This window comes from Thermobia domestica, chromosome 18 (genome assembly GCF_964235325.1).
Source record: "Thermobia domestica chromosome 18, izTheDome1.hap1.1, whole genome shotgun sequence".
Taxonomy (NCBI): domain Eukaryota; kingdom Metazoa; phylum Arthropoda; class Insecta; order Zygentoma; family Lepismatidae; genus Thermobia; species Thermobia domestica.
The window spans coordinates 17,901,583-17,927,596 of NC_137471.1; the positions used below are offsets into that span (position 1 = coordinate 17,901,583).

Below are 26,014 nucleotides of genomic sequence, written 5' to 3' on the forward strand. Positions count from 1 at the left end.
CTTTTGGACTTTCGTGTACGGTTGTGTATTGACTAAAGTGGCAACGATTCAAAGTATCTGTTAGAAAATACTTATATTTGGAAGGTAAGTTGAATTTTCTTTCCTTACATATAGCCTATAAAGAAATGAAAATGGAATCTTTGAGTTTTACGTCCCACGGTTATGCCGATTAGGCTAAAGGAGACGGTGATGATGAGTGATGAATGAAATGGTGGAATAAAGAAAGTGGGAGGAAACGGGAGAACCCCGAGAAAACCCAAGCACACGGTGTTTGTCCACCACAAAGTCCACTTGGCGGGGGCTGGGATCGAACCCGGGACTCCAACCATAGCCTATAAAGAAATAATGAAAGAAGTTAACTGATTAAACTGGGATATAATACAATTTTAGTATGAGATTTGATTATTTTTGTTGTAAATTGTAACATAAGGTTAATTTATATTTCTTGAATTTTAAGAGAAATGAAGGAGAAATATTGAAGAGCTGTGGGTGGGATTAATTTTTAAAACTGTATAGAAATGGATATAAATGCACAGAACTTAATTTTAAGCCACCCAAGTAATTTTTATTGCACTTTTAACGTATGTTACTTATAAATATTTTCATATGGAATTACCTAGAGAATAATACTGTTACGTGTTTGCGCAGGAGGTGTTGAATTTATATTAATTATTTTTTGTCTTTTGAGTTAAAAATTGAATATTTTTTTGCTTGCCAAGTTTTATTATGTTATATTAAAATTAAAATAGATGGGGATGACACATTTGAAACATATAATGAAATGAACATTGATATGAATTCGTTGCTTCAAAGATTTCTTAACAGCTGTGTCTTTTGGAAGTCAGGAAAACCTTATGTACGCTAGTAAGAACATAGTAGGCAGTTACTTATGAAAGGTGGGTATAATCAGCTTGAAATTGTTCTCAACTGCAGACAAAATGAAATGGTGATGAGACGATCACAAACCATAAGGAACTGATGGAAGATGGATGACACATTTTCCATTGGATTATTCGAGTGAGAAGACAAACCTTCATAAGCAGCCACCTATTCAATGCGCACTAGTATATATTCGGTTTTCCGGACTTTATTTAAAAAAAAAAAAAAAAAAAAACATAGGTCTATATCTGTGTGAATATTTCACAGGAGAGTTCAAAGTTTGTCCTCCGGTTTTGCATTTTTTATATAGCTATAATAAGAGAAAGGATATGCAAAGAAGTCGCACTGAGGCTGAATTAATTACAGTAATAGCATCTCGCTATTCACAGTAGTATCGCATGATGTAATCAATAAGACGCCAGGAACTTTTACTTAGTGGGGTGTTCAAAATAAACATACACCCAGAATAATGATATACATTTTTACACAAACTCAAAAAAACATTTTTACGCCATGGTGTATGTAAGGAAATTTAGGGTGTGCAGAGTACTCCCTGGACATATTTATTTTTACAACAGAAGTTGTAAACGTAAAAAATAAACTACTGCAGTATTAAATACAGAAAAAAAATGTTTTATGCCCGGAAACAATACAAACTATTAATTTACTTGTTAGGGAGAGCCATACCCTCCCTTGTGGAGTCCATGTACACTCATGTCCAACATTATTGTCGCATGTCTATAAATATATTGTTCTAGGAATATAATTTGATAACGAATTCGCCAGGTATTTCTTATAATGATAGTGTGTGTATAATCGGCAAAGACATGTATGTGACAAATTTCATGTCAAACGAGCAGTAAATAAGAACAATAAAACGAAAATAAAATTTTCTTGTCCATTTAACAACATTTTATTTTATTTATTATAATTTTTGAATTTATATAATTCTTTTCCTATGGAATTTATCACAAATATACATTTCCCGATTATACACATAGTATCAGTATTAAAAGTACCCTGCAAAATCATTATCAAATTACATTCTTACAAGAATGCAGTTATAGATATACGACAATAATTTTGGACATGAGTGTACCTATATTGCAATATGTTGTTGTGTGTGTTTGAAACCGTGAGTACCAGAGCCATCTTAACGGTACCATAGCCACTTGGCCGGAGGCCCCGCGAGCAGAATAGCATGTATTTATTACATGTATTAGGAGCAAAATTTCGTCATAGGGTCCGATTGGAACAACAAACACACTTGTTTGCTCCGGGGCCTAATATGCTATTAAAACGGCACTGGAGAGTAGATTAGATTGGACAGTAGAGCAGACGACACTAGCTCGGGGCCCCCTTAGGCGCCGGGCCCGATTTGAATTAATCGGTCCAATCAGCTCAAAGCCAACCCTGCTTAACGAAAAGTTCGCAAACAGATTAGTAGAATCAAATTTCCACAAGGAGAATTTCGATGAAGCAAATATCGCAGAAAACTCGGGAACAACAATCGAAACTGTAACCAACCTCGCAAAACAATAATAATAATAATAATAATAATAATAATAATAATAATAATAATAATAATAATAATAATAATAATAATAATAATAATAATAATAATAATAATATTTTTTTTAATTTTTGGGTGCCATTCCGACATTTGCCTGGTGCGAATGAAGAAAAACCTCTCTGAACATCTTGTGTAATTTTCTGAAATTTTGAGTGTAGCAATTTTCGAAATTACAAGTAAGATTGCCTTTGAAATTCACCATACTGCTTCTTCTAACTCTATTAGTCTTTGCGCTATTAATCCTCAAAGTTCAATTTTCAGTACTTTCTCGCGCTCATAGCTCGGAAAGGAGGCCGCTTTCGACTTCGGTGTAATAAATTTGATTTTGCATGTTTCCCTGTCTACTTTCCACCCCTAAGCGCTGTAATAGTAATTATGAAATTATATATTTCAGACATTTCAATGGGAACTCCTTACAGCAAAAGAAGTATAGTAACCTTTGACTTCCATTCTTTCTTTTGTTTACTTTCTCCTGTTTTAAGAATTTGACGTGAATTAAAAATATACAAACACTTCACACCTACACCGAATGGCCAAAGATCAGCGATAAAACATCGACTTCAGATTTGGAAGATGGTGTGATCGATCCCTCGTGGGTAAATATTTCGACTTGAGAGTTTATCATGATTCGTCCTCGGTATCACTAGGGAAATGTTTATGGCCCAATTGACTCACTTCCCTCATTTCTGTCCTCTGAGCCTCAGATGTTTCAAAACCTTAAAATAACTTAACATGTAGTTGAAGTAACTCAACGCTACTATCCTGTAGTCGATGCACATCAATATTGTTAGTTTTGAGATTAGATATGGAGGAGCGGCATTAATTATTATATCCTGTTGAAAATTCGTCACCACTGATTTATCTACTGTTCTGCATAATTTCTACAATGTAATTTTCTCACAAGGGAAGTATTAATGAGCTCGTATCGAAACCTACCGTAAAATTTCACTCAGAGGAAGGTAGTCCCACAGAAAAACCACACACAAAAACGCAGCTGCGTTTTCGAAGTGGAATTAAGCAAAATGGAGATTGGAATGTCGCGTATCCATGTCGACAATTGCACAATACGATCAGTACCACCTCTTGTAAACTGTCTGTTAATAATAAAAAGTCAATAACAACAATGTGGGTACATACTATACCTAAGGGGAAGTCGTAATGGTGTATCCAAGCCTCGTCGCAGACGATGAATATTTCTATTCCCTTTCCAGCCTTACAAAAAAGTAGATGTAAACAAACCCACCTGACTACCAGTCGGTCGATGACCAGTGATTGGTTGTTGTTCTCACTGCACTAGTATCCTACCGCAATATAATCCCTAGTAAAATAATGATTTTGAATAAAGATATCTCATATCTGAATTTATCCTGTATTTTGTGATAAGAAATACAAGATATATAATATTTAACAACAGATGTAACTTTATTTCAACCATACCTGTACTTGGACATTAAGTATTTACTGCGCATGCGTATGCGTTCGCGCGCCGACTCCGCTCATTTGAAATTGTAGAATGCAGGGTTTCATGGCGACGATGAATGACAATAATCCATCTTCGTCTCGTGTTATAAAACACAAAAGAGGACAACGAGAACAGAGGCAATCTCGTTTATATAATGATTTGAGGAAATACATATTTCCAGCATAGCAATAGTTAGTGCCAGTGCGTTAATTATTTACCAACCAACCGTAACCTTACACTTCGGAAATTATGCAACGACAGTAAGCTAGCAGACGATCTTGCTCTTCACGTCTCTCACTGCTGAAGCACGTGTGAGCCGCGGAGTAATACATTTTCGCTTTGTTTATGTCTACTTTGTTCTAAGGCTGGAAAGACTTTAGGTGCACAACCTTCCACAGTCAGAGATTCAATAACAGCCAGTTGTTTCAACCGAACGTCTCCACTGGATGCCATAAATTGCTTCATTACTCTGGAACGAGAAGAGATAGGAAGGTGAAACAAAAGACATTCTGTAGCTTAATCATCAGTGCATTAATGATAGACAGTTCAGAATGTTTGCAGTACTATTGGCCAAGTAGTGGGATTCGAGGCATTACTTTTTGAATCACCCTCGTATGTTGCAGATTACAAGATGAGGGGAAGCCTGACGTCAATTACAGCCTTCTACGTCAACCCATCTGGTACCTAGAGCAATTTGAAGATAACGCATTGACTTCAACATTACTCGAAGGAGAAGGTCCGAAGTCTTATTCGTTTCTTTATGGGTTAAGGTATAAAAACCATCTGATATTCATCAAGAATTGGTGACGGTCTATAGAGAGTGTGTTATGTCGCAGAAACAAGCGACTGTGTAGTAGATTATGACAGATGATGACAGAAGTGGCAGACCAGCAACGTCCAACACCGACAGGAATATACAGGGTGGCCCAAAAGTAGGTATACAGTCCCGTACTGATCAACTCATTGCTTTTTATATAATTTGTTATTGTTATCCATCAGGTAGACTTAAGGAGTGTATCGAAAAGTAGTTAGCAATATTGGGGGTGTCGGTGTGCCCTTGCGAGGCTGCATAGACGGCAAAACCTGGAAGCACCTGGTCAGTTGAAGTCTTGTAAACGGATAGCTGCGTGCTTGTTGCTGTGTTTCGAGTTAAATGGGAAATGTCGCGTGTGAAAGGGGAAGTGAAGTGTGAAATCCTGCACAATTGGTGCACCGTCAAAGGCATAACATACAATCAGATAGGAAAAAAGTGTGGGGTTCATCATACAACTGTGAAATCGGTCATTGAGAAATTCGGTGAACATTACAGCTTTGAAGATATGCAGAGATCCGGGCGAAAAAAGGGTCTCAGAAACCCCGGACTCGACCGTGAAGTTATGCGGTTGATACACCAAAATCCATCAATGTCTGTGCGGGATTTGGCTACTAAAGCGAGAACGTCCATAGGAATGATTCAGCGTATCAAGGCCAGACATAATTTGAAGAGCTATAAGAAGCAAAAAAGTGCGAAACAAACACCAAAGCAGAAACAAACGGCACAAACAAGAGCTCGCGAGCTGTATAACAACATCGTAAAGTCACCAGAGCGATACGTGTTTGATGAACGATGAGACGTACGTAAAAGAGGACTCAAAAACACTTCCGGGACCCCAATATTATACTGCACGCAATGCTGGGGATGTATGTGCTGCACAGAGGTACGTTGACGTGGAAAAATTTGAGAAAAAAGTACTGGTATGACAGGCAATCTGCTCCTGTGGTTTGCGCTCCGGTATTTTTTATGCAGAATCCACCATAAACGCAGAAGTGTACCGAAAGGAATGTCTGCAAAAAAGACTGCTGCCATTGTATAAAAGGCATGCAATCCCCCCCCCCCTTGTTTTGGCCCGACTTAGCAACAGCACACTATGCTAAGATGACAGTACGGTGGCTCAATGAACAGAACATCGAGTTTGTAGGGAAACACTTGAATCCACCAAACTGATCACAGCTCCGTCCAATCGAAAGATACTGGGCAATTGTCAAACGCAACTTCCGAAAGAATGATAAACCAGTGCGCAACATGGCGGACTTGAAGAGAAACTGGGCTGCAGCATCGAGGAAATGCACCGTCGAGACTGTGCAGCGATTAATGGCTGGAATTAAACAGAAACTACGTTCATATGTACGATGGGACATGTAAGTTGTATTTTCTTTGTCATGTAGATACATGGAGGTTCTCTATTAATAAAAATGTGGGTTTGCTTCACTTTTTATCTGTTCTTCTGACTTTCCTGACATATGCAATGTTGCTAACTACTTTTCGATACACTCCTTAGTTTCTTTATTATTTGTTCTTAATGTCTTTTTAATTATATCTTAAGCACGGAACAGCCGAAGCAAATAAACCTTTAAGCTAGAATGTTATACTTGAACAATGCATGGATGTATACCTACTTTTGGGCCACCCTGTATGTGACGTCGATGCGAAGAATCGTGAAGACAGACGAGTGAGGTGGCATGACATTGCAAAATCTTATATAGTTCAGCAAGCAGTATCGTCTGTGAGCAACTTTGCTTCAGGAAAATGTGTGTGTGCTGGAAACAAAACATCCTAGTGAGGGGAAAAAAACACCTTCGAATGGACGTTTTCCTGATCTACCTCATGTGATATGCCAACCAAGAAAATACATTCCTTCATCGCATCATAACGGGCTGGCTATGAAATTCCAATACTGCTATGGATACTTGAATCATAACACCAGAGCATACATAGCATGGAAACACCCGTAGTCACTGCAAATCAAGAAATTTAAGAGCACATCATCCCGCCAAGGTAAAAAAGGGCCTCTGTATTTTGGGACTGTTCGTTGTTATTCATGTTGAACTTCTCAAGGATGTTATAAAATAGAGGATCTGCCCATACGTATCTTCATCATGTGAAAACTCAATGAAGCCCAAAAAACAACCGAGCATCATCTGAGCCGGAACGTCTGATTGGCTATTTTCATTTCCGCCATGATTGTTGCCTCGAAACATTGCGATCTTAGTGGCGCGGAGTGGACAGAGTAGGCGTGGCAAAGCAGTGACGTGTGGCTTCACGATTTTGTTGTATGGGCAGATCCTCCTTGGAATTTCTGGTAAACGGTACGAGAGTAACTGCGGACATGTACTGCGAAACCATAGACAGTCTGAAAGTAGTAGTACGTCAGAAACGAACAGCGACGCAATTAAGCTAGTTGTCGCCCTAGGCAAGAACTCGCCTTATCCCGCCCCCCTCCCCTCTGAGCACCCAAACCAAAATGCTCCCCGACTATATCTGATATTGGCATCACACAGTAATTCTCCTATTCCATTTTTCTTTAAATGGTAAAGCTTGATTTCAAAATTGCAGTACATAATTTAAGATAAAACACCAAACTAATTAGTATTTGATTGTTAAATAATCTGAGAGTAGCATGTTTGACATATTCTTATAGTCTTATCATAAGAACTGCAAATCAGAATGTTTTTTGGAATTATATCGGGATTTACATACGTGTAGAGTGAATCAACAGTATGTTGCTTTAGAATAGAATATGTAGTAATAACAAAGTCAAGTTCTTGTCTAGAGCATTATACTTGGATACTTTATAAATCCCTTAAATCGATGTAAGTTAAATGAAAACATAAAAAGCTGGAATTAAAATTTAACTTTGGCTATTTTGACTGCAAAGGTTTTTTACAATGTCCTCAAAAGATAGCTTTGAAGCTAACTTATGCTCTATGGATATGATCCTAAGGCTTGTGAGTCGTTATTGTTTTGTTAAATTTCTGATGTAATTTTTATTATCTTTAGTTTGTTATAACTCCTTTCCTTGCCTTATAGTGAAAATAAATAATTCCACAGTTTTGCGCCTCCCAATCCGGCGCCCGAGGCCACAAGCCCTGTTTGCTTCCTAGTTACGTCACTGGAAACGAAATAGAGCACTTAACGAGGGGGGTGTGTTGTTACTGGATGATAACGCACGACCACATTCAACCCAATGTATATACATCGTAAGGTTCAACCGGGAAATTCTTGACCATCCTCCATATAGCCCTGATTTAGCCCCTTCCGACTACCATTTGTTTAGACCCTAAAGAAAATATTTAGGTATTATTAATCCTTAAAGACGTATCACTCTCTCAGTCACGCAAATTAACAATAGTTCACTGTCAGGCTAAGAATTGTCGCTAGTAGTCCTGCCTACTACTTGGCGCTAAGATATGTCGCTAGTGTGCAGATAATTTGCAAACGAGCCAAAGGCTTGGAGAATTAGGTGCTATTAATATACAGAAGAATAAGAAAGTATGCTTTTGCTAAAGAGAAGTAGAATATTTAAATGTAAGCAAAAAGATTAAACTGAAAATAAAATGGAGGTGAAAACGATATTGGTTCGGAAATGTAAAGGCTAAGTCCCTTAGACCACTGATGAAAGTCGGATTACTGGTTATTTCTGGGAGTGCAACAAAATTATAATTCTATATAATTATTCTAGTTTATCAACTTTTTATTTTCTCAAGCACTGAGTTAAAGTCAATTATTTTAAATTTGTTAACAGTTTCCAACAGGCATTTGGTATAAGAATGTTGAATAACAGCTGTCGCTGAAACTAAATCTTCTGTGTCCCCACATAGATCAGCAAACATATTTTGGACATCTTTGTGAAGCATATCGGTATTGAGCCAAGGAAAACATGTAATCAGTAGCCATTCCACCTCCTGCATAGATACATTCGACTCAGTAAAGAATTCAGATTCTAACTCGGATGATTCCTCCTCCCCTTCCTCTTCACCTTCTTCCTTCCCTTCTTCTAACGTCTCCGCTTCCTCCAAAATGTCTGACAATAAATCTGACGCATGTGTTGGCTTTGCAAGTTGAGGAACCTGTTCAGAGCTACTTTCGCTGTCTTCTTCTTCGTCGAACTCCACTTCATGTTTTTTCGGCCATGGAGCGTGTCTACGATACTTTTTGTGTTTACTCTCCTCTGACTCGTGAGGCAACTCTTCTTTCTTCCCTTCTTTTAACGTCTCCGCTTCCTCCTCAACGTCTGACAATAAATTTGACACATGCGTTGCCTTTGCAAGTTGAGGAACCTGTTCAGAGCTACTTTCGGTGTCTTCTTCGTCATCGAACTCCGCTTCATGCTTTTTCGGCCATTGAGTGGGTCTACGGTACTTTTTGGGTTTACTCTCCTCTGACTCATGAGGTAACTCTTCACAAGTGCAAAAATGAAGTGAGCCCTTCCTTTTTCTTGATTTCTTTCCTCCAGAAGACTTCCTGCGCTTGTCCTCTGTGTCCTTCTTCAAGGATGAACGTACACTGGAATCCCTTCTGCTTTCGTCAGTAAGGCGTACAATCTGTGGATATCCAGCACTCGAACTGTAAATGTATCCAGACGTCTCCTCCGCATCTGCATTTCCGTTTGTTGTAGCGAGTGGTTCTCCTGACTCTCGACCGTGACTTAAAGTAGATTCTATGGGGCTAATTTCCTCTACTAAAGACCCGCTTAAAAGCGTAAAACTAGGGATGAACGGCTCAGTTAAGCGGCTTTCGGACTCTTTTGGTACATCGACAAACGAAACTCTTTCTGGCGTCGACTCACTCTTGCTATAACTCCCTGTCTGAACACCTTTGTCATGTTTCAAGCTTATCCTACTACTAACAGATCCTCCGGGTGATATCAATGAATTTTCAAATAAAATCACCTTTGATTCTTCCTCAGGTACCTCTTCTGGATGGACATATGGTTGCGCTCCTATTTCTTCTAGCCACAACAGATCCCGTATCTCAGGTCGTTCGCCTACAATCACATATTTACCTGTTAATAACGAAAAAGCTTTCGCAAGTCCCCATTTTGGGTTCCTACTCTTGCAGAAGCTTAACAGTAAATTTCTGTAACTAATTTTGCGAAACTTTGACAAGAATATCTGGAATAAAATCTCCTTAGCCATGGACAAACGAAGAGAAAGTTGTGGGTCATCGACGGAAATATCATATTCAAACCAAAGCTTCACTTGATTGTATGCCGAATAATCCACAGCCCCTTCCGCGTCCTCATCCAAGATCTCGAACTGTTGCAAAGTAATCAGAAGTTCCTTCTGCGTTGGATATTTCAAATTCAAAGCATAAATCAGGAAATCAGTCCACGCCACGTACTCTGCAAAGCCAAAAGTGGTATCTACAATGAAAGATACATCTACAGATGTTAAATCTTTCCATGATTTGGGTACCAGCTGACCCTCTTCCTCATCAGAACTTGCTATAGCATCTGCTAGTGCGTAAGTAAATACCTGTTGTGGCATAAAACCATGTGAGGCTAGCCGCGAGAAAATGTCATACATCTTCTCAACTTGAATCACTCGAAATTCGTTGTCAAGATTTCTTTCCTGTACTGGCGGTGGGGGTGGCGGCTCCGGATGAGGGAAGGTAAGCACTTGGTTGCAGATGAAGAAATTGTCGCCCTCCAATAACAATCGGGGCTGAGTAGGTCGCTCCTCCTCGATTGCCCAACAGAGGACATCACAAAGAGTTATGACGCAGCTTAATTCTTTTTGGTACCTTTCTTCATTGACCTCTACCATTGAAGAAAATAGATTGTGAAATTTTTCTTGAACTTCTGACAAGTCTGTTAGCGCTCGTGTTTGTATTAGTTGCAATCTATGAAGCACTCGGGCTATCTCGTACTCTACGGCCATAGTCCACTGCTTTCCAGGTGAAAGAAGAATATCCGCCTCTACACCAGGTTTCTTACCAGCATCTGCTCCTTTAGCTGTGTCATACTTTTTGGTTATTTCAGCGTACGTGTCTTTAATTCTGCCAATTTCTTTCATTGCATAATTCGTTATCTCCTGTATAGCACTGTGACAAGGAGTGTTTGATTTGTTTAGATTGATAAACAAGTCAGCAATCGCCTCTCTTATCTGTGTCACTTCGAGACCCTTGTCCAGAAGAAAGGTAGGAGCAGTCCTTGTTGAAGTCCTACCTTTGGCTCCTTCGTTGCTGTCGTCGACTAACTCTATCTCTGGAACGCTCACTCGGCGCATTCGCTCCTCCACTGGAAGGTTCCCTAACATACTGAAGAAATAGTCATACAACATCTGCAAAGTCTCCGTTGAACGATTCAGCTCAACTTGCACTAAATAAGCATAAATGTTTGTGTACATGATCATTTCATTTGCTGCCCACCCTTCAGTAATTATCCAGCGCCTCTGTTGCTCAGCTTCTTCCTTTCTCTGGAGGCAGATTTCGAATGCTCGATCGCTGAATTCTTTGACACGCATATATAACTCAATCTTCCCTTCTATATCTTCGCGTATATCTTTCGTTGTCTCATTGAATAGCCTCTGGAACTCATCAACCACAAAGTGCTTGGTATCAGGACGCGAAATATATTCCAAGAAATGCGTTTTCATGTTATGTGCATAAAAAATTACTGATCTGTTAAATATTCTTTGTGACATGAAAGTTCTTTTCAGTTCCTTGATATACATGTCTTCAATATTGCTCCAGATTCCGAGAAATATAGGAGGTGTATCTTCTGGTAATGGATCATCTTTAAACTCATAATTCTGTGTTCCATCTTCTGGAGTTTCAACATGTAAATCTACTGTTTTCTTTAGTTCATTTCCCGATGACGTTTGAATTTCTTCTAATTCCTCTGCTGTTTCACGTTTTCCTCGCATCTCTTCCCTAAAGCGGATGATCAATTGTACGCCTGGATCGATCGCCAGGTATTTCAATTTAACATCATCAGGCATTCCAAACAGTATCACTTTCGCAAGAAACTTAATCGTCGAAAGATCAACATTATTGAGAATAAATGGTAAATAGATGCCTTGCTCGATGTAGAAAATCTCCATCGGTGAAAGTCTCACAGCTTCGTTCGTTTGTGAAACTCTATCAGCATTTGGTAGGGTTTTCTTAACATCTACGAATCTTGTAAAATAGGTCTTGGGCTCTGGGAGTGGCTCTTTAGGTGAAGGGTTTTTCACAAGCCTCGAATCTTTAATGTTTCCTGGAGATTCCTTAGACTCGCAAAGAAAGTTATCTTCTAGATATTCGAGTGCTCTACTCTGAGCATCTTCAATAATTAAATCACGAACTTCGTTTCGTTTCGGATAATCTGCCTGCTTTGCAGTCAGAGTTTCTTCGAGAATGGCTGCCTGATCCAGGTAATTGGGGTAATTCAATAAGACCCATCCTTTGACATCATTAAGTTTCGTAAGATATTCGACAATTAATTTCGCAATTACATGATCATTTATTTTCTCGCCATAGCACATTGTTTGAAGTACTTCTTTCCCTAATTTAGCCGCAGTTGACAACTCTATAATTTTTGGTTTCAATATTTCCGATGGAATTTGAGTCCATTTCTCATGAAACGGAACAACAGAAAACGTTCGACTCTGACTCCTTGAGCTTCTAGAGCGACTTGATCTCCTTCTACTTCTGACACTTGCTCTGGATTTTATACTTTCTGCAGTCCGTTTCCTCTCTGCTGCTATCTTCAACCCACATAGACTCCTTTTCATTGACACTTTGCGAACTTCAGTAGCAAATAACTCATCGTTAAATGTTTCTAGATCTTCGTCTAATGGCTGAATAACTTCTCTTCTGTAAGCTTCAATAAAAATAGGAATAATGTTTTCCAGTATTATCAAGTGGATAGATTGAGAATCTAAAAGCTGCTGTAGCATTTGGATGGCTTCTGTGTCATGTAAGCCCACTACGAAGGCGCACAAACTAAAATCAGGAAACAGTGGCGGATTGTCAGGTGGAAGGGCTGGATATACCAGATCAAATAGGTGAAAAACTATGTGGCCTAACACAAAATTCTCTTTTGCGTGGGGAACTGATTCTATGTTCCAAAGTGGAAGAAGATCAAGGTACAAGTCTACGTCATGTTCATTCAAAACATATTGACGTTCCATTTCTTCTAGAAGCATTGGTTCAGACTTACTGGACAATTGTTCATCGAACGCCTCTAAAAGATTAATTATGTCCATCCTTCCTGTTATGGGTTGGGACTTTAGAAACAGAGCTCTCCATTCATCCCAAAATTTGTACGGCACGATTTGATCATTTACACATCTTATTACCACTGCTTCCATCGACATTTCTAGAATATCAGACAGAATGGATAAGCATAGATCAAACGCATGCTGCTTCTTCAGTTGTCTTCTTCTTCCGTCTAATCTTAAATGTAATTCCTTCTCCCGTCGCTCGTTCAGCTTAGCAGTTTCTAACTCCACTTTACTGCTGTCTTGCCTCTGAAGTTGCAGAAATTCCAGGTCTTCTTCTTCCTTTCGAGACAACATCTGAAGGTTCATTTGGACATTTCTCCTCATTATATTCTCCTCATATTTAATGTTGGATAATTTTCTAGCTACTTGTTTCTCGTATTGTGACTGCTTTAACACCTTTCTACTCACGGCGGAATGAAATAGTTTATTTCGCTCATCAGATGCTTTCTCCCATAAGTCAGACAATAGCTTAACATGTATTTCCTGTTTAAACTTACGCTTTCGAGCTATGTCATTTGATTTTCTTTGAATTTCCTTTACACATTTCCGCATTTCTTCCTGATTCAAAACATTGAAGTTATAGAATTGTTTAGCTTCTTGTTGTAGGCGCAGAAGTTCTGTCAATGGCAGATCCTCCGACTCTAAACTATACTTGTTTCGTTTCTCGAAAGATGAAATTTGTTTCCGAAACGAGGTTCTTCTATCTTTCTTGCCTTGCTTGCTCTCTGACATCGATATCTTCCTTACACGCAAAGGCGTGTATTCATCTACAAGTTTGAAATACTTTTCAACAGATGTCACACATCTATTAGCGAATCTTTTTTGTTTCTCCTTAAACCAGTCTATCATTTGCCTTTTGTCCTCCAGTGCTCTGACCACCTCATCCTCTTTCATGTTTTCTATAGACACGGACACTTCACTCACCTTGAATCGACTCCCCTTTGTCAAATTTCCCGTTGAAGTTTTACCCAAAGCAGCAGACTGGACGTCATCTTTCCCTTCCAGACACAGGAACAGCAGATACAGCAGTCGAAGGCCAGTGGACCCTTCGCCCTGGGCTATGTTCGCGATCAACTCGGAAGCGCAACTCATCTTCACACGATCCAACCACCCAGCAATCCTTCCCCAATTCGTTGCGCACACGCTTGCCCTGCTGCTCGCAGCAATTGAGTGTCTCTCTTTCGTGGAAATAATGCCATACGATAGAAGAATCTTAGCAACCAATGTTCCATCTTTCATTTGCAAACCGAAAATTTCAGGCCTCATGTTGACACCAAGACCCATTTCAGAATTTAACCAATTGTCTAGTAGATCACTCATTTTTTGGTTCTTTCAAGACTTCTCTGGTATAAGTGTTGCTAAAGATTTCGTTATCTGATTTATATAATGTTATATTCATATACATCATTTGTAAAAATGCAAACTCTCCTCCGTTGCATCATCCATCTTTCACAAATACTTGTTGCCAGCGTCCTAAAACACCAAAGAGAAAAAAGACAATTACAACCAGATTTAAGTAACTAAAAATACTACTAATTAAAAATTGTATTTCAATTAGATTGTGTCAAGAAGTGATTGTGCTATAGGCGGGAAAAAGCTAAAGTGAAATTGAAAAGCATTTAGCTTGATAAATATTTTAACTTTATCATAGTTTTTAAGTACAGTAAAAAAAAGGATCCTTCACTACTTTTGATGCACCTCTACCACAAAAGTCAGGATTTTCTTATAATTAGCAAGATGATTGTCGTTAAATTGATCACTGCCTAAAATCTGTGATTTTTTTATTTTATTAGACTTAGCATTTTCTAACAGTAAACAACGATATTATTCCCGTATAATACATTTGTCAGATTTAAGAAAGAAAAAAAAAAACACTCGGCAAACTGTCATAATTTGATTATCGATCAGCCATAACCTTCAATCCACAGCCACACACACAAATAAATAAATAAATAAATAAATAGAAATTCTGGGGACCGGACCCCAGGGTACGGATTCGATGTATTTTCTTCCACAGAATTGACGATTTCATTTACTATTTTTAAAAAAGGGTTTGCAGAGAAAGGCAGGAACCTACTTGTAAATTTCCAGTTTAGCAGCCGATAGAAATAATTGACTAAAACGTTTCAAAGAATTTTTAATTCTTTGGATACAAGGTATCATCTTTATATCGAAATTTTTCCATATGTATTTTACAGCTACATCAATTACACTAAAAAAAACACACATCCGTTCTCTCTGTTCAGATGCTGTGTTTATATACCACAGAACGATTGATTGTATTGATATGCCACAATCTTTCTGTCTTTAAAGGGTTAAAAACTGTGAAGCGTCTAGATGCAGGCCTGGACTCGCAAAACAAAATTTCCCAGAATATATTTAATAACGAAAAGGAAATGAATATATTTTCCTGAAATATTTTCGTTATTTTCGGAACAATACACAAAATAATTAGCACATCTTATGAATTTTTGTCAGTAATAATTTTTGAAGGCGCCGAGGTGCTTGAGTGTCTTTTATAAAATCAAACATCAAACTAAAACAGAGTTTTTATTTATTCAGTTGTTTTAAGTAAAAATCATGTGGTACATGATAAACATAAACAATATAAACAATATAAACATAATGTATGTTTACAATGAAACATCGAGAAATGCGAATGACATATTAATCCAGCCTCCCTCTCCATCAATCGATACGGCGTCCTTCGAATATTCTTTGCGACCATCTTTTTCATGAAGCCAGTCTACCTCTGTCTCGCTGGGCGCCATTTTGGTAATGTTGCAATGTTGAAAGTAAAAATTTTCAGATAGGGAAGATAATAATGAAACGAGTGTGTGTACAGAGTATTTCAAAAACAACACTGACAACGTTTGAGAGATGATTCCTCACACCAAGATAAGACAAAAAGTATAGACCAACCTGGGTGTACAAATGCTTCCTTTCGAAGTTATAGGCTGCCGAAAACATGAAAAAATGAACTTTAAAGATATATAGCTCCAATACTATGGGACCTACCGTAGTTGGGTCAAGACTTCACTTAAGAACTAATATGTACCCTATCCAAATGTACATGTTTGAGAATCCTAAGGTACTTACGCAACAATTTTTATAGAGGCAGTTTGGCTACGGGCATATAATTTGAAGTACTCACCTACTACCCCTATAAAAATTGTTACGAAAATACCTTAGGATTCTGAAACATGTATTTTTGGGTGGCACACATAATAATAGTTCCTAAGTAAAGTCTTGGCCCGATTACAGTGGGTCCCATAGTTTTGGAGCTATGGGCGTTTAAAGTTCATTTTTTCATGTTTGCGGCAACCTATATCTCCGAAAGGAAGCATTTGTGCATCCAGGTTGGTCTATACTTTTTGTCTTATCATGGTGTCAGAAATCACCTCCCAAACGGTGTCGGTGTTATTTTGAAACACCCTGTATAAAAGAACTGGGAAGAAATATTTTTTGGTAATTTATCAATCGTTCTCTGTTCAGTACTCCTCTGGGCAAAGTTATCGCCCCTGAATGTTTCATAGCCACTATTCTGTTGACTTCTCTTTTCTTCATCCGCTTCGTATCTGATGAAGTACTTAACGAAAGTACTCATAAAGAACCTAACTTTTTCTTTCTTTTAAGCGCAGATCAGCTTTTTTCAAACTTTTTTAAACAGGGGACCGGTTTTGTTAGTCAGGACATGTTCTACGGACCACCCTATTCGTACCCCGTTCCAAAGCAACTTCACATTTTTTCTAATATTTTGAGCATACTAGGTTTCTAATATACCTATATTTTAAAAATAGTACAGTGATCTTTAAATAACGGACACCGGTTGCACGTCATTATTTGTCCGTAAATGAGAGGTTACACAAGTTTTGATTAATCACAGCTGATGCAGTTTGTGTATGCTGAATACATAAAATACACGAGTTATAAATGTAAATTGTGGCTAATACCGAAATACTGTACTCAGGCTTGGAATTATTGGGAATGTGAGCGGAAAATCTTCCTGTGCAAAGAAACAAAAGTACTGCTGGGAAATTGTTTGTATGGGCATGTATTTTAACATGTAACGCTTATGTGATAATTTCGTTTCAAGTACAAGTCAGTCTCTCTATATAAAAGTCCCTTAATTGCCTGACTAAAAGTAATCCCGACACTAAGAATTTCTTGCAATAATGTTCGCAGTAGTTGTCTGTCATCTAATCGTGCGGACACTAGTTTCTAATCAAAGTTCCTTTATACTTGTCAGATCAGTTGAAGAAATCAATTGAAGATTAATTTTCAAGTTGCAGAAAGTATTTTGTATGCTAAATACGCGCAAACTGAGAATCATTCTTGTTCATTATGAAGAGGTTACTGAAACTTTGGGGGTGAAAGAAAATAGTGTGTGTCCAGTGGCGTAGCACACTTTTTCGCCCCCCCCCCCCCCCCGCAAAGTATAGAAAAGGGGCCCTAGTTGTAAAGTCGATAGAAGTAAGATTGAAGTTCTACTTCTTTAACTCTTTATTCATCGCAAGATTTCGGGGCCCCCTATACGTCGGGGCCCCCCCGCATTGCGGGGGTTGCGGGGGCAGCTGCTACGCCACTGGTCCTACTGTTCATAAAACGGAGAGTTCCTGCCCATAATAACATATAATCGTATATTTTAACCGGGCAAAAATATTCGTATTATGAAGGGGTCCGTTAAGAAAGGTTTCACTGCATTGATTAAAATCCCCGTAATATTATCTTAGTGTTAATGAAAGAAAGTGCTTATTAGTTCTATTAATAATTGAGTTATCAAGAATATCTCTCTACATAAAAAAAAAAAAAAAAAAGTAAGGACTGACTGGCTGTTCAACGTATAAGCCAAATTGCTTACGCTAGAAAGTTTAAATTTGGACAGTGAACTTAATTTGTGACGTACCACTACAGAAGTTTTTTTTTTTTTTTCTTTCTTTTAAGAAATTCAATGCAGAAGGGGGGAAATGAGGGAAGCAATTACTACAACATGTCCATACTCTATCTCGAAATCCCCTAAAGCTACTGACATAAACTTTGGTATTTCGACTGTTCATTTAAAATAATTAAACATATGTTTTAGAGTTCATATATATATATATATATATATATATATATATATATATATATATATATATATATATATATATATATATATATATATATATATATATATACAGAGGGTTGATTAATTCGTGTGTCAATTTCATTTGTTCGTTGTGCAAAAGTGGTATGAGGTAAAGTCGTGCATTTGGTGTAACTTTAGACGAAGGACATAAGTTTTGTTTCGCCATAGAAGCATGTCACTTGTACTAAAGATTGAAGAGATATAGGGTCAAAGGTCAAATTTCGATCTTTTGCTTATGGGATTGCAATGGTAAATTCTGAAAGAGCCTGAAAAAACGTAAATCGAAGTGCTAACAAAGAAAAAGCTGTATGGTATGATTCTATGTCGCAAGCCGACCAAATATACGTCAATCAAGTGTCAAGGTCAGAGGTCACGGTCAGATCAAGGTCACAGGTCATCTTGAGAACCCATTTGAATACACTGAAGACAACGCAATGACCGTACCTCATCATGTCAAATTGGTCCTCAAGGTGACCTGTGACTTTGGTCTGACAGTGACCTCTGACCATGACACTTGATTGACGTATATTTGGTCGGCTTGCGACATAGAATCATACCATACAGCTTTTTCTTTGTTATCACTTCGATTTACGATTTTCAAACTTTTTCAGAATTTTCCATTGTAGTCCCATAAGAAAAAAAATCGAAATTTGACCTTTGACCTTATATCTCTTCAATCTTTAGTACGAGTGACATGCTTCTACGGCCAAACAAAACTTATATCCTTTGTCTAACTTTACACCAAATTGCACGGGTTTACCTCATACCACTTTTGCACAGTGAACAAATGAAATTGACACACGAATTAATCAACCCTCTGTATATATATACAGAGGTTTATATATACAGAAGTTTATCACAATAATAAACATCTGGAGTTGGAAAAACGTCAGTCTGGCAAAGGTCGGGCGGTGACACGTGTCGGGTCGTTGGTGGTGCTGTATTAAGACAAACTCTGTACTAAATAAGGAAAAGTAGAACGGCAGTGTGCAGTGAACTGAGCAGAATGTGCTGGTGTAACATGGGCGGAACATCTGATTTCCAAAGGAGACAAACCGTTGGCGCTCAGTTACGTGATGCGAGCGTGACGGAAGTGGCGAGTCTGTTGGCTGCGTCGTGAGAGACAGTATCCGAAGATAATGGCGACCTACAAAACTCAGAGTAAAACAAGTGGCGAAGAGGAATAGTAGTCAAAAGAATACTCCCAGTAACTCGTCCCACCGAACATCAAAACAGACACAAACAGCACCTCTCACAGCCTGTGTCGCATTATACTTCGCCGCGAGCCACTTGATATGACATACAAACTCGGGTTACACGGGCGAAACCGCTGATAAAGCTTAGAGCGCTTTATCACGTCAATGGTGCCGCGAACATGAAATATGAAGAACAATGATTACTGGAAACGTCTGATATGGTCAGATGATTCACCATTCACCATACTTCAAACTGCGGGCCGTGTTTATGTGTGGTGAATGCCCAAAAAGCGTATGGTCTAGTGTTTCTACTTAACCGTGAAACATGGCAGTCGATTGCAATATCCTACTTATCAGTGGATTCTTTGCTGACACTTATCGTTTACGTCACTGATCGTGATTATGTTGTCATTTTAGAGAATCAGGTGCTTCCTATGGTTCAAATGTTATTCGCGGCAATGACACCATATTCAGGATGATAATATGCGCATATACACTCATGTCAAAAATTATTATCGCATGTATATAAATATGTTGTTGTAGGAATATAATTTGATAACGAATTCGCCCGGTATTTCTTATAATGTTAGTATGTGTATAATCGGCAAAGACATGTATGTGGCAAATTTCATGTCAAAAGAAAAGTAAATAAGAAAAATAAAACGAAAATAAAACTTCCTTATCCATTTAACAACATTTTGTTTTACACATTCTAATTTTCGTATTTATCATTCTTTTCCTATGAAATTTACCCCAAATCTACATTTCCTGATTATACACATAGTATCAGTATTAAAAGTACCCTGCAAAATCATTATCAAATTATATTCTTACAAGAAGACAATTATAGATATGTGACAATCATTTTGGACATGAATGCACACAGCTGGAGGTGTTCGAACATGTTTCAGGAATATCGAGATAAAGTAAGCACCTCCTCTGGCTCTTCCAATCGTCGGACTTGAACACAATTGAATATCTATTGCTCGTTTTGGAGATATGAATTCGGTGCAGACTTCCGCCTTAATTCTTTCACGGAACTGAGTGATGTTATGCATGAGAAATGGTAGCCCTATAATATTCCACTCGCTACCATCCGCGACCTGTGACTCCATTCCATCTCGCATCAGAGCTGATCTCAGAGTGAAAGGTAGTCCAACGGTATTCTAATCTGCTAGGTTGCACTTTTTGAGGTGTTTTCATTAAACTGATAAAAAATGTATATATCAATGCTGATACAGGCACTTCAGATGGCTAAAAGACAGTACCGGTAATGAATTTAATATTAGGAGCACAAAAGTAGACTCCAGAGTATGAGCATATTACCATACAGATTACTACAGGGTTGCAAATAACCACTCGCCCGGGGCGAGTGGTTCATCGGTGCAGGCGAGTTCTTAATATCACTATTATTTATTTCAAAGGTAAGTAAATTATTATAATTACATGGGCGCATGGGGGGATAATCTAAATTAACAAAACATTGGCTACTTACCAATGAATCCTCCCTTGGAAAGTTTAAACACTTTTCTGACGTTTAGGAACTCACAGCTGGTTCCTTCCTCAGTGGCAAGGTGAAAACGATTAAAATGGAAAGGAGATAAAAGGAATAAAACAAGGAATACATACCACCAAATAAAGGTAACGTACAAAATGAATCCAAAAATGAGCAGAGCAGGGGGAAAAAAAGGAATGAACTGAATCAAAGAAAACGCGGCTTTTTTCATTGGTAAGTAGCCAATTTTTTGTTAATTAAGTAAATTATTTCTATTGTGGGATGTGGGCTGCTTTCATCTTTGGCTAGTTAAATTTTCTTGCTTATTTGCATCCCTGGATTACCAATACATATCTTAACGAAGAAAGATTGTAGGTTCACAGAAATTGGACGAAGATAACAGGTTTCATGTCTTTCAGTTATACCACCGATATTTTATATAGTAGATTTATATTTAAGCTATATCACTTATATTTAGAAAAAAAAAAAAAAAAAAAGCTATTTATACTTATGCCAACAAGATTAGTTAAGCATTAATTTTGAAAGTTTTACAGGCAAAACTCATTAACCGTAAATGAAAGAAATGCGTGTACAGAACAATTTTATATGTGTGAGGGATAGAACTTCTACAGAAAATCTTGCAATATACTTGAATCTGTCGTTGTAGAAGACATCAGCATATGTTTCGTTCCCTTGTTCGTGTCAATACACAATACAGAAAAAGTCATCTGTACGTAAGAGCAGGGCAAGCTATTACGCAGTGTGTGCAGAACGTATGTTTTTCTTGTAATGAAATGAACGTAACTTTCGGTGCAAAGAAGATATAGGCCTATCTAGAGAAACGGATACTAAGAAAGAATGGCTATGAAGATACCATGGGAGTAACATGAACAATTAGAAAGAATCGTCTTATTTGAAGAACACCAAAATAAACAAAGCTAATAAATTCTGCATTATCATCGAAAATAAATTGTATTTTAAATCGAACTTGTACACAATACTTTTTCAATCTCCTCTACAGTTTATCTATAAGCAGTGTGTACTCAATATTGCCAGACTCATGAAAATTTCCCACCAGAATTCAAACACTAGATATATATTTAAACCTTCCACAATCACAATCACGCCAATAACAAATAAGTCCTTTTATTTGTTGACACATTCGGTTATTAACTAAACATAATTAAAGATATTAATTAAATTTATAATTTAGGTTAATTAGCGAAAACCATATATTTTGCAATCTACTATGTGATATTAAAGGTGTTATTATATTTTGGGGTAATAGTAGCAGAACTAATCTTGTGTTTAAACTAAACTAAACTAAAATGTCGAAAAAGTAGAATAGTTCGACAGTTCTTTAAATAACTTCGTATTTTACTCCTACAAAGTTAAATTTATTTAATGTTATTGTATATACAAAGATGGAGTCTTAAAATTATTAAATAAGGTATACATAATTATCATACGTGTAAAAGAAATGACTTTAATATTGTTCAGAAGCAGCCTGTATCAAAAGATGTCACATAGGCCTATACGGGAAACAAATTATTTAACATGTTACCTCTGATTGCTACTGTAATGAAAAGCGAAGAAAAAAAGTTCTTAAATATAAGAAACTACAAAAATGATATTTCCTAATGCAGTGTTTCTCAACCTAATTCCTATCACGAGTCCCATTTTAGCTTGTGTGGGATTTTTAATATACCTAGTGCGGAGATCTTACGATATCCATTTATTTCTATAATAGTAGAAACCCATTTCTTGTATATAGTGAATACAGTAACTTCCCTAAAAGCGAATGAATTAAAAACCAAATTTGGTCAGTTCATTCATATTGCAATTATCGAATCCGATCCGTCATACTGTTTCAAAAATTTTAGGGGGCCTTTGAAAATTTTAAAACTTCATAACTTCCTTAATTTTGGGTCATACGATATAAAATGATGTAGGCCTAATTTATAATTTTAGTTTTAAAAAAATTGGACAGTTGTTTAAAAAGTTACTGAGTAGCTATTTTAAATGACTTGATAATGTGCATCACTAAGATTGAACCGGACATTGCGGCACTAATGAAATCACACCATGCTCAGGTATCTCATTAGCTTTCTATTTTAATTGTATTTCAATATGCAAGTTTTGTTGCATTTGTATTTTTCTGGTACTTCAATATGCAATTTTTATTAGTTTTATATCGTACCTGTTTCATTTAAATTGATTTTTAAACAACTCTGCACTTGTTGAAAATGTTTAGTAGACCTATTGTTTGGTGTTCTTAACAGTACGTATAAAAGTAAAAATATGCCTATTAGAACATAATTCAAAATATTTAAAAATATTTCCGGTATTATATTCTAATTATATTTCTCTCTTACGCTAATCTTCGCGCTCTCCAGGTTGAGAATCTCTGTAATAATATATTCTTTTTATATTGTATATGAAAATAATTTAGTTTTACACCCTATAATTATGAACTTTAGGTTGAGAGAGAGAGAGAGATCTATAAAAGTGAATAATGATCAGTTGGTGGAATGAGAATGTGGAGGAACTCTGAGAAAACTCACACACACACTCTGGTCCATAACAAAACTACATGGCTCGGATTTACTTGCGTTTATCATTCGTTCCCTTTAGCGTACTGAACACAATTATCAGACTTTAACAATTTCCCTTCATTTCAAAACAGAAACCACCAACTTTGTGAAGAAAATCCACTATATTGGCAACCTCGAGCTTGCATTGTAACATTATGGTTTTAAAAAAAAATAATCAAACGTACCGGTAAATGCGTGGTCTTAAATTTGTCCTGCACAGTTTCGACAGAATTATTTAAACTAATTATTTAATACCATGCGTCGAATATTCCCTTAACTCAGTCACCTAGAGCATAAATTTTAGAATTTGTAAATCACAATTCCTCTAAATCTAAATCCTTCCACTTCAATTTGTTAAACAGAAATTTTACAAGAGAAATGAGTTGCTAGTAGTGAAACGTAATTAATGTGTGAGTAATATGTAAAGTAAATAGAATAGAAATATAGTATGTGCAATGGAGAAACAACAGTGAAACAAGAAAATATAATGCGCACCTTTTGGAAGGTCGATCTATACAAACCATGAAGGTATGTAGAACGTATTTTAACCTAACCTAACCGAAATGAGGCTATAATTATATATAGGTGAATTTTTAGGAAAAAATTCTGAACCCCGATATTTAGGGGTTATGTTTATCAGAAGGGATCCAGAAATCCAGAAGCATGTAAAGAATACAAAATTTACAGGAGAAATGGATGATGCAAGTACTTAGACCTAACATAACCAAATCTAACTAACCTAACCTAAGCTAACATGAACTAATCTAAACTAACCTAATATTAGTAGAAATACGCGAAATTTTATATATATATTTGAAATTTATGTTGGACCACTACACTAACATAAACTAACCTAACCTAAGATAAACGAACCTAATCTAAATAGAAATTACCGACATTGTAACATTTTTTAGAAAAAAATGCTGGATCCCTTCTGCTAAACATAGGCCTAATTAAAATGTATGCATGATCTTGTACTAATTAGCTACAGTTTTGTTAATATTTGTAAACATAACCTAATTGCTTATATTTCTATCCAAATAGAACAAGTAATAAAAATATTTCTCAAAAGTAAAAGGAGGTCAAATACGATTATATCAATCTGATATGTGAGTTTTCATTTTACTTTCGTGACAAAGTATTAATACTTACTTCTTCAAATTGTCAAAATAATTTAAAAACATCACTTTGCTGTTAACTTCACTATTAAGGAGGAGCTTGTGTCCTTTTTAAGTTTAAGCACTTCAATTCATTCTTTCATCTTTAACGTCGGGTTCACTTTTAAGATAACATACTGTATTTCAAGCGACATTTTTGATTGCCATTCACATTTTCTTTGACTTTCGTTTCTTAAAATATTTATCGCTCTTCCTTCTGCTACAATGTAAACAACTGTTTTTCAATATAAAAGAACAAATATTGCTACCTGAATGGTGGTCGTGAAGTATTCAGGGTAACACTGAGGGAGAACGCGGAAGACGCCGTCACTCCATCTTTCCATCTTCAAAAAAAAAAAAAAAAAAAGGCGTCCCTACAGTTCCTAAAAAATAACAATGGGCAAAGATAGATAGGGAGAACGGTGTGACGTCATGCCGCTACCTGCCGTCCCCTTAACTTTTCAGATCCACTTTTACCGATGAGAGTAGCCTATTAGTGTCCTAATATATATCACAAACTTTACTGTTTGGTTATTCATACAAACTTATTCCTTGGGTTTCTTATTGAACCGCTATTTAATTCATGTTTTGTCTCTTGTAATAGAGAAAAAGAATAATTTCAATATGTCGAAATTGAGTAGATTATACTTAGATACACTCAGGTATTTTGATAGTTCTGAAAACGCATTCTTGTCCTTAAAGTCTGTAACACTTTTTTTTTTTTTTTTTTTAATTCCAGTTCCAATGTCTCTTTCCGTTCTACCTATGTGTGTATATCACAACTATATATATATATATTGTAAAACTTTGTCTCATATAGGTTATAGGAAAAACGTTAATAAAAAGAGCGTCCGGAATCGACTCCAACTACCGACTTTTATTATAAAAATTCCACTATAAAAAGTTTTTTACAAAATACTATACAAATAATCTCTCCAAGTATGCAAGGTTACTTACAGGTAAGTAAGGTCGCAGACAGGATCTCTACAGAGCCCCGTAGCAGGCTAAGTGGCTGAGGTTAGGATTCCCAGACAGAGCCTTAGGAGATAGGCGTAGTCCCGTAGCAGACTAGAGGCTTTGGGATAGATTACTCCTAATGTTCCGTGGCAAACAGTAGGAGGGACACCAGAAAACTGGTACCTAGTTGCTGTCGTCCACCAAATGTATACAGGTCCTCGGGTGGCGGTGACGCTGCTGCTCCGATGTCATAGTCTGCTCCATGGGAGAAGCCAGAAGTCCGTCGTCTGCAGGTGATAGTGGGTCCATCTGGTGTGTAGAATCCTCTTGCAAAACCATGTGGTGCAAAACCTCTTGTAAACACTGGCGTGTAGAATTGTTTATACACAACACCACGTGGGACATTACAATATATAGTAAAGGCTACACTAAAACCATATTTTTGTGCATTTTTTTCCATTCTGTAGTTAAGTCCTGGCGAAAATGGGAAAGATGTTCAAAACATTGTTTTACTGCTTTATTTTTCAGAAAAAAAGATTTAGGGTA

The 26,014-nt window shown here is 37.0% G+C and overlaps 1 protein-coding gene across 1 annotated transcript; it reads right to left on the reverse strand.

Moving 5' to 3' along the window:
• Positions 1–8,413: 8,413 nt before the first annotated feature.
• LOC145675634 (sperm flagellar protein 2-like) lies at positions 8,414–24,839 on the reverse strand. Its single transcript, XM_081746182.1, has 2 exons — positions 24,507–24,839; positions 8,414–14,414 (listed from the first exon to the last, which is right to left on the reverse strand). The coding sequence occupies exon 2, from the start codon at positions 14,259–14,261 to the stop codon at positions 8,418–8,420; it is 5,844 nt and encodes a 1,947-aa protein (XP_081602308.1). The 5' UTR covers positions 14,262–14,414; positions 24,507–24,839; the 3' UTR covers positions 8,414–8,417.
• Between the last annotated feature and the right edge of the window lie 1,175 nt (positions 24,840–26,014).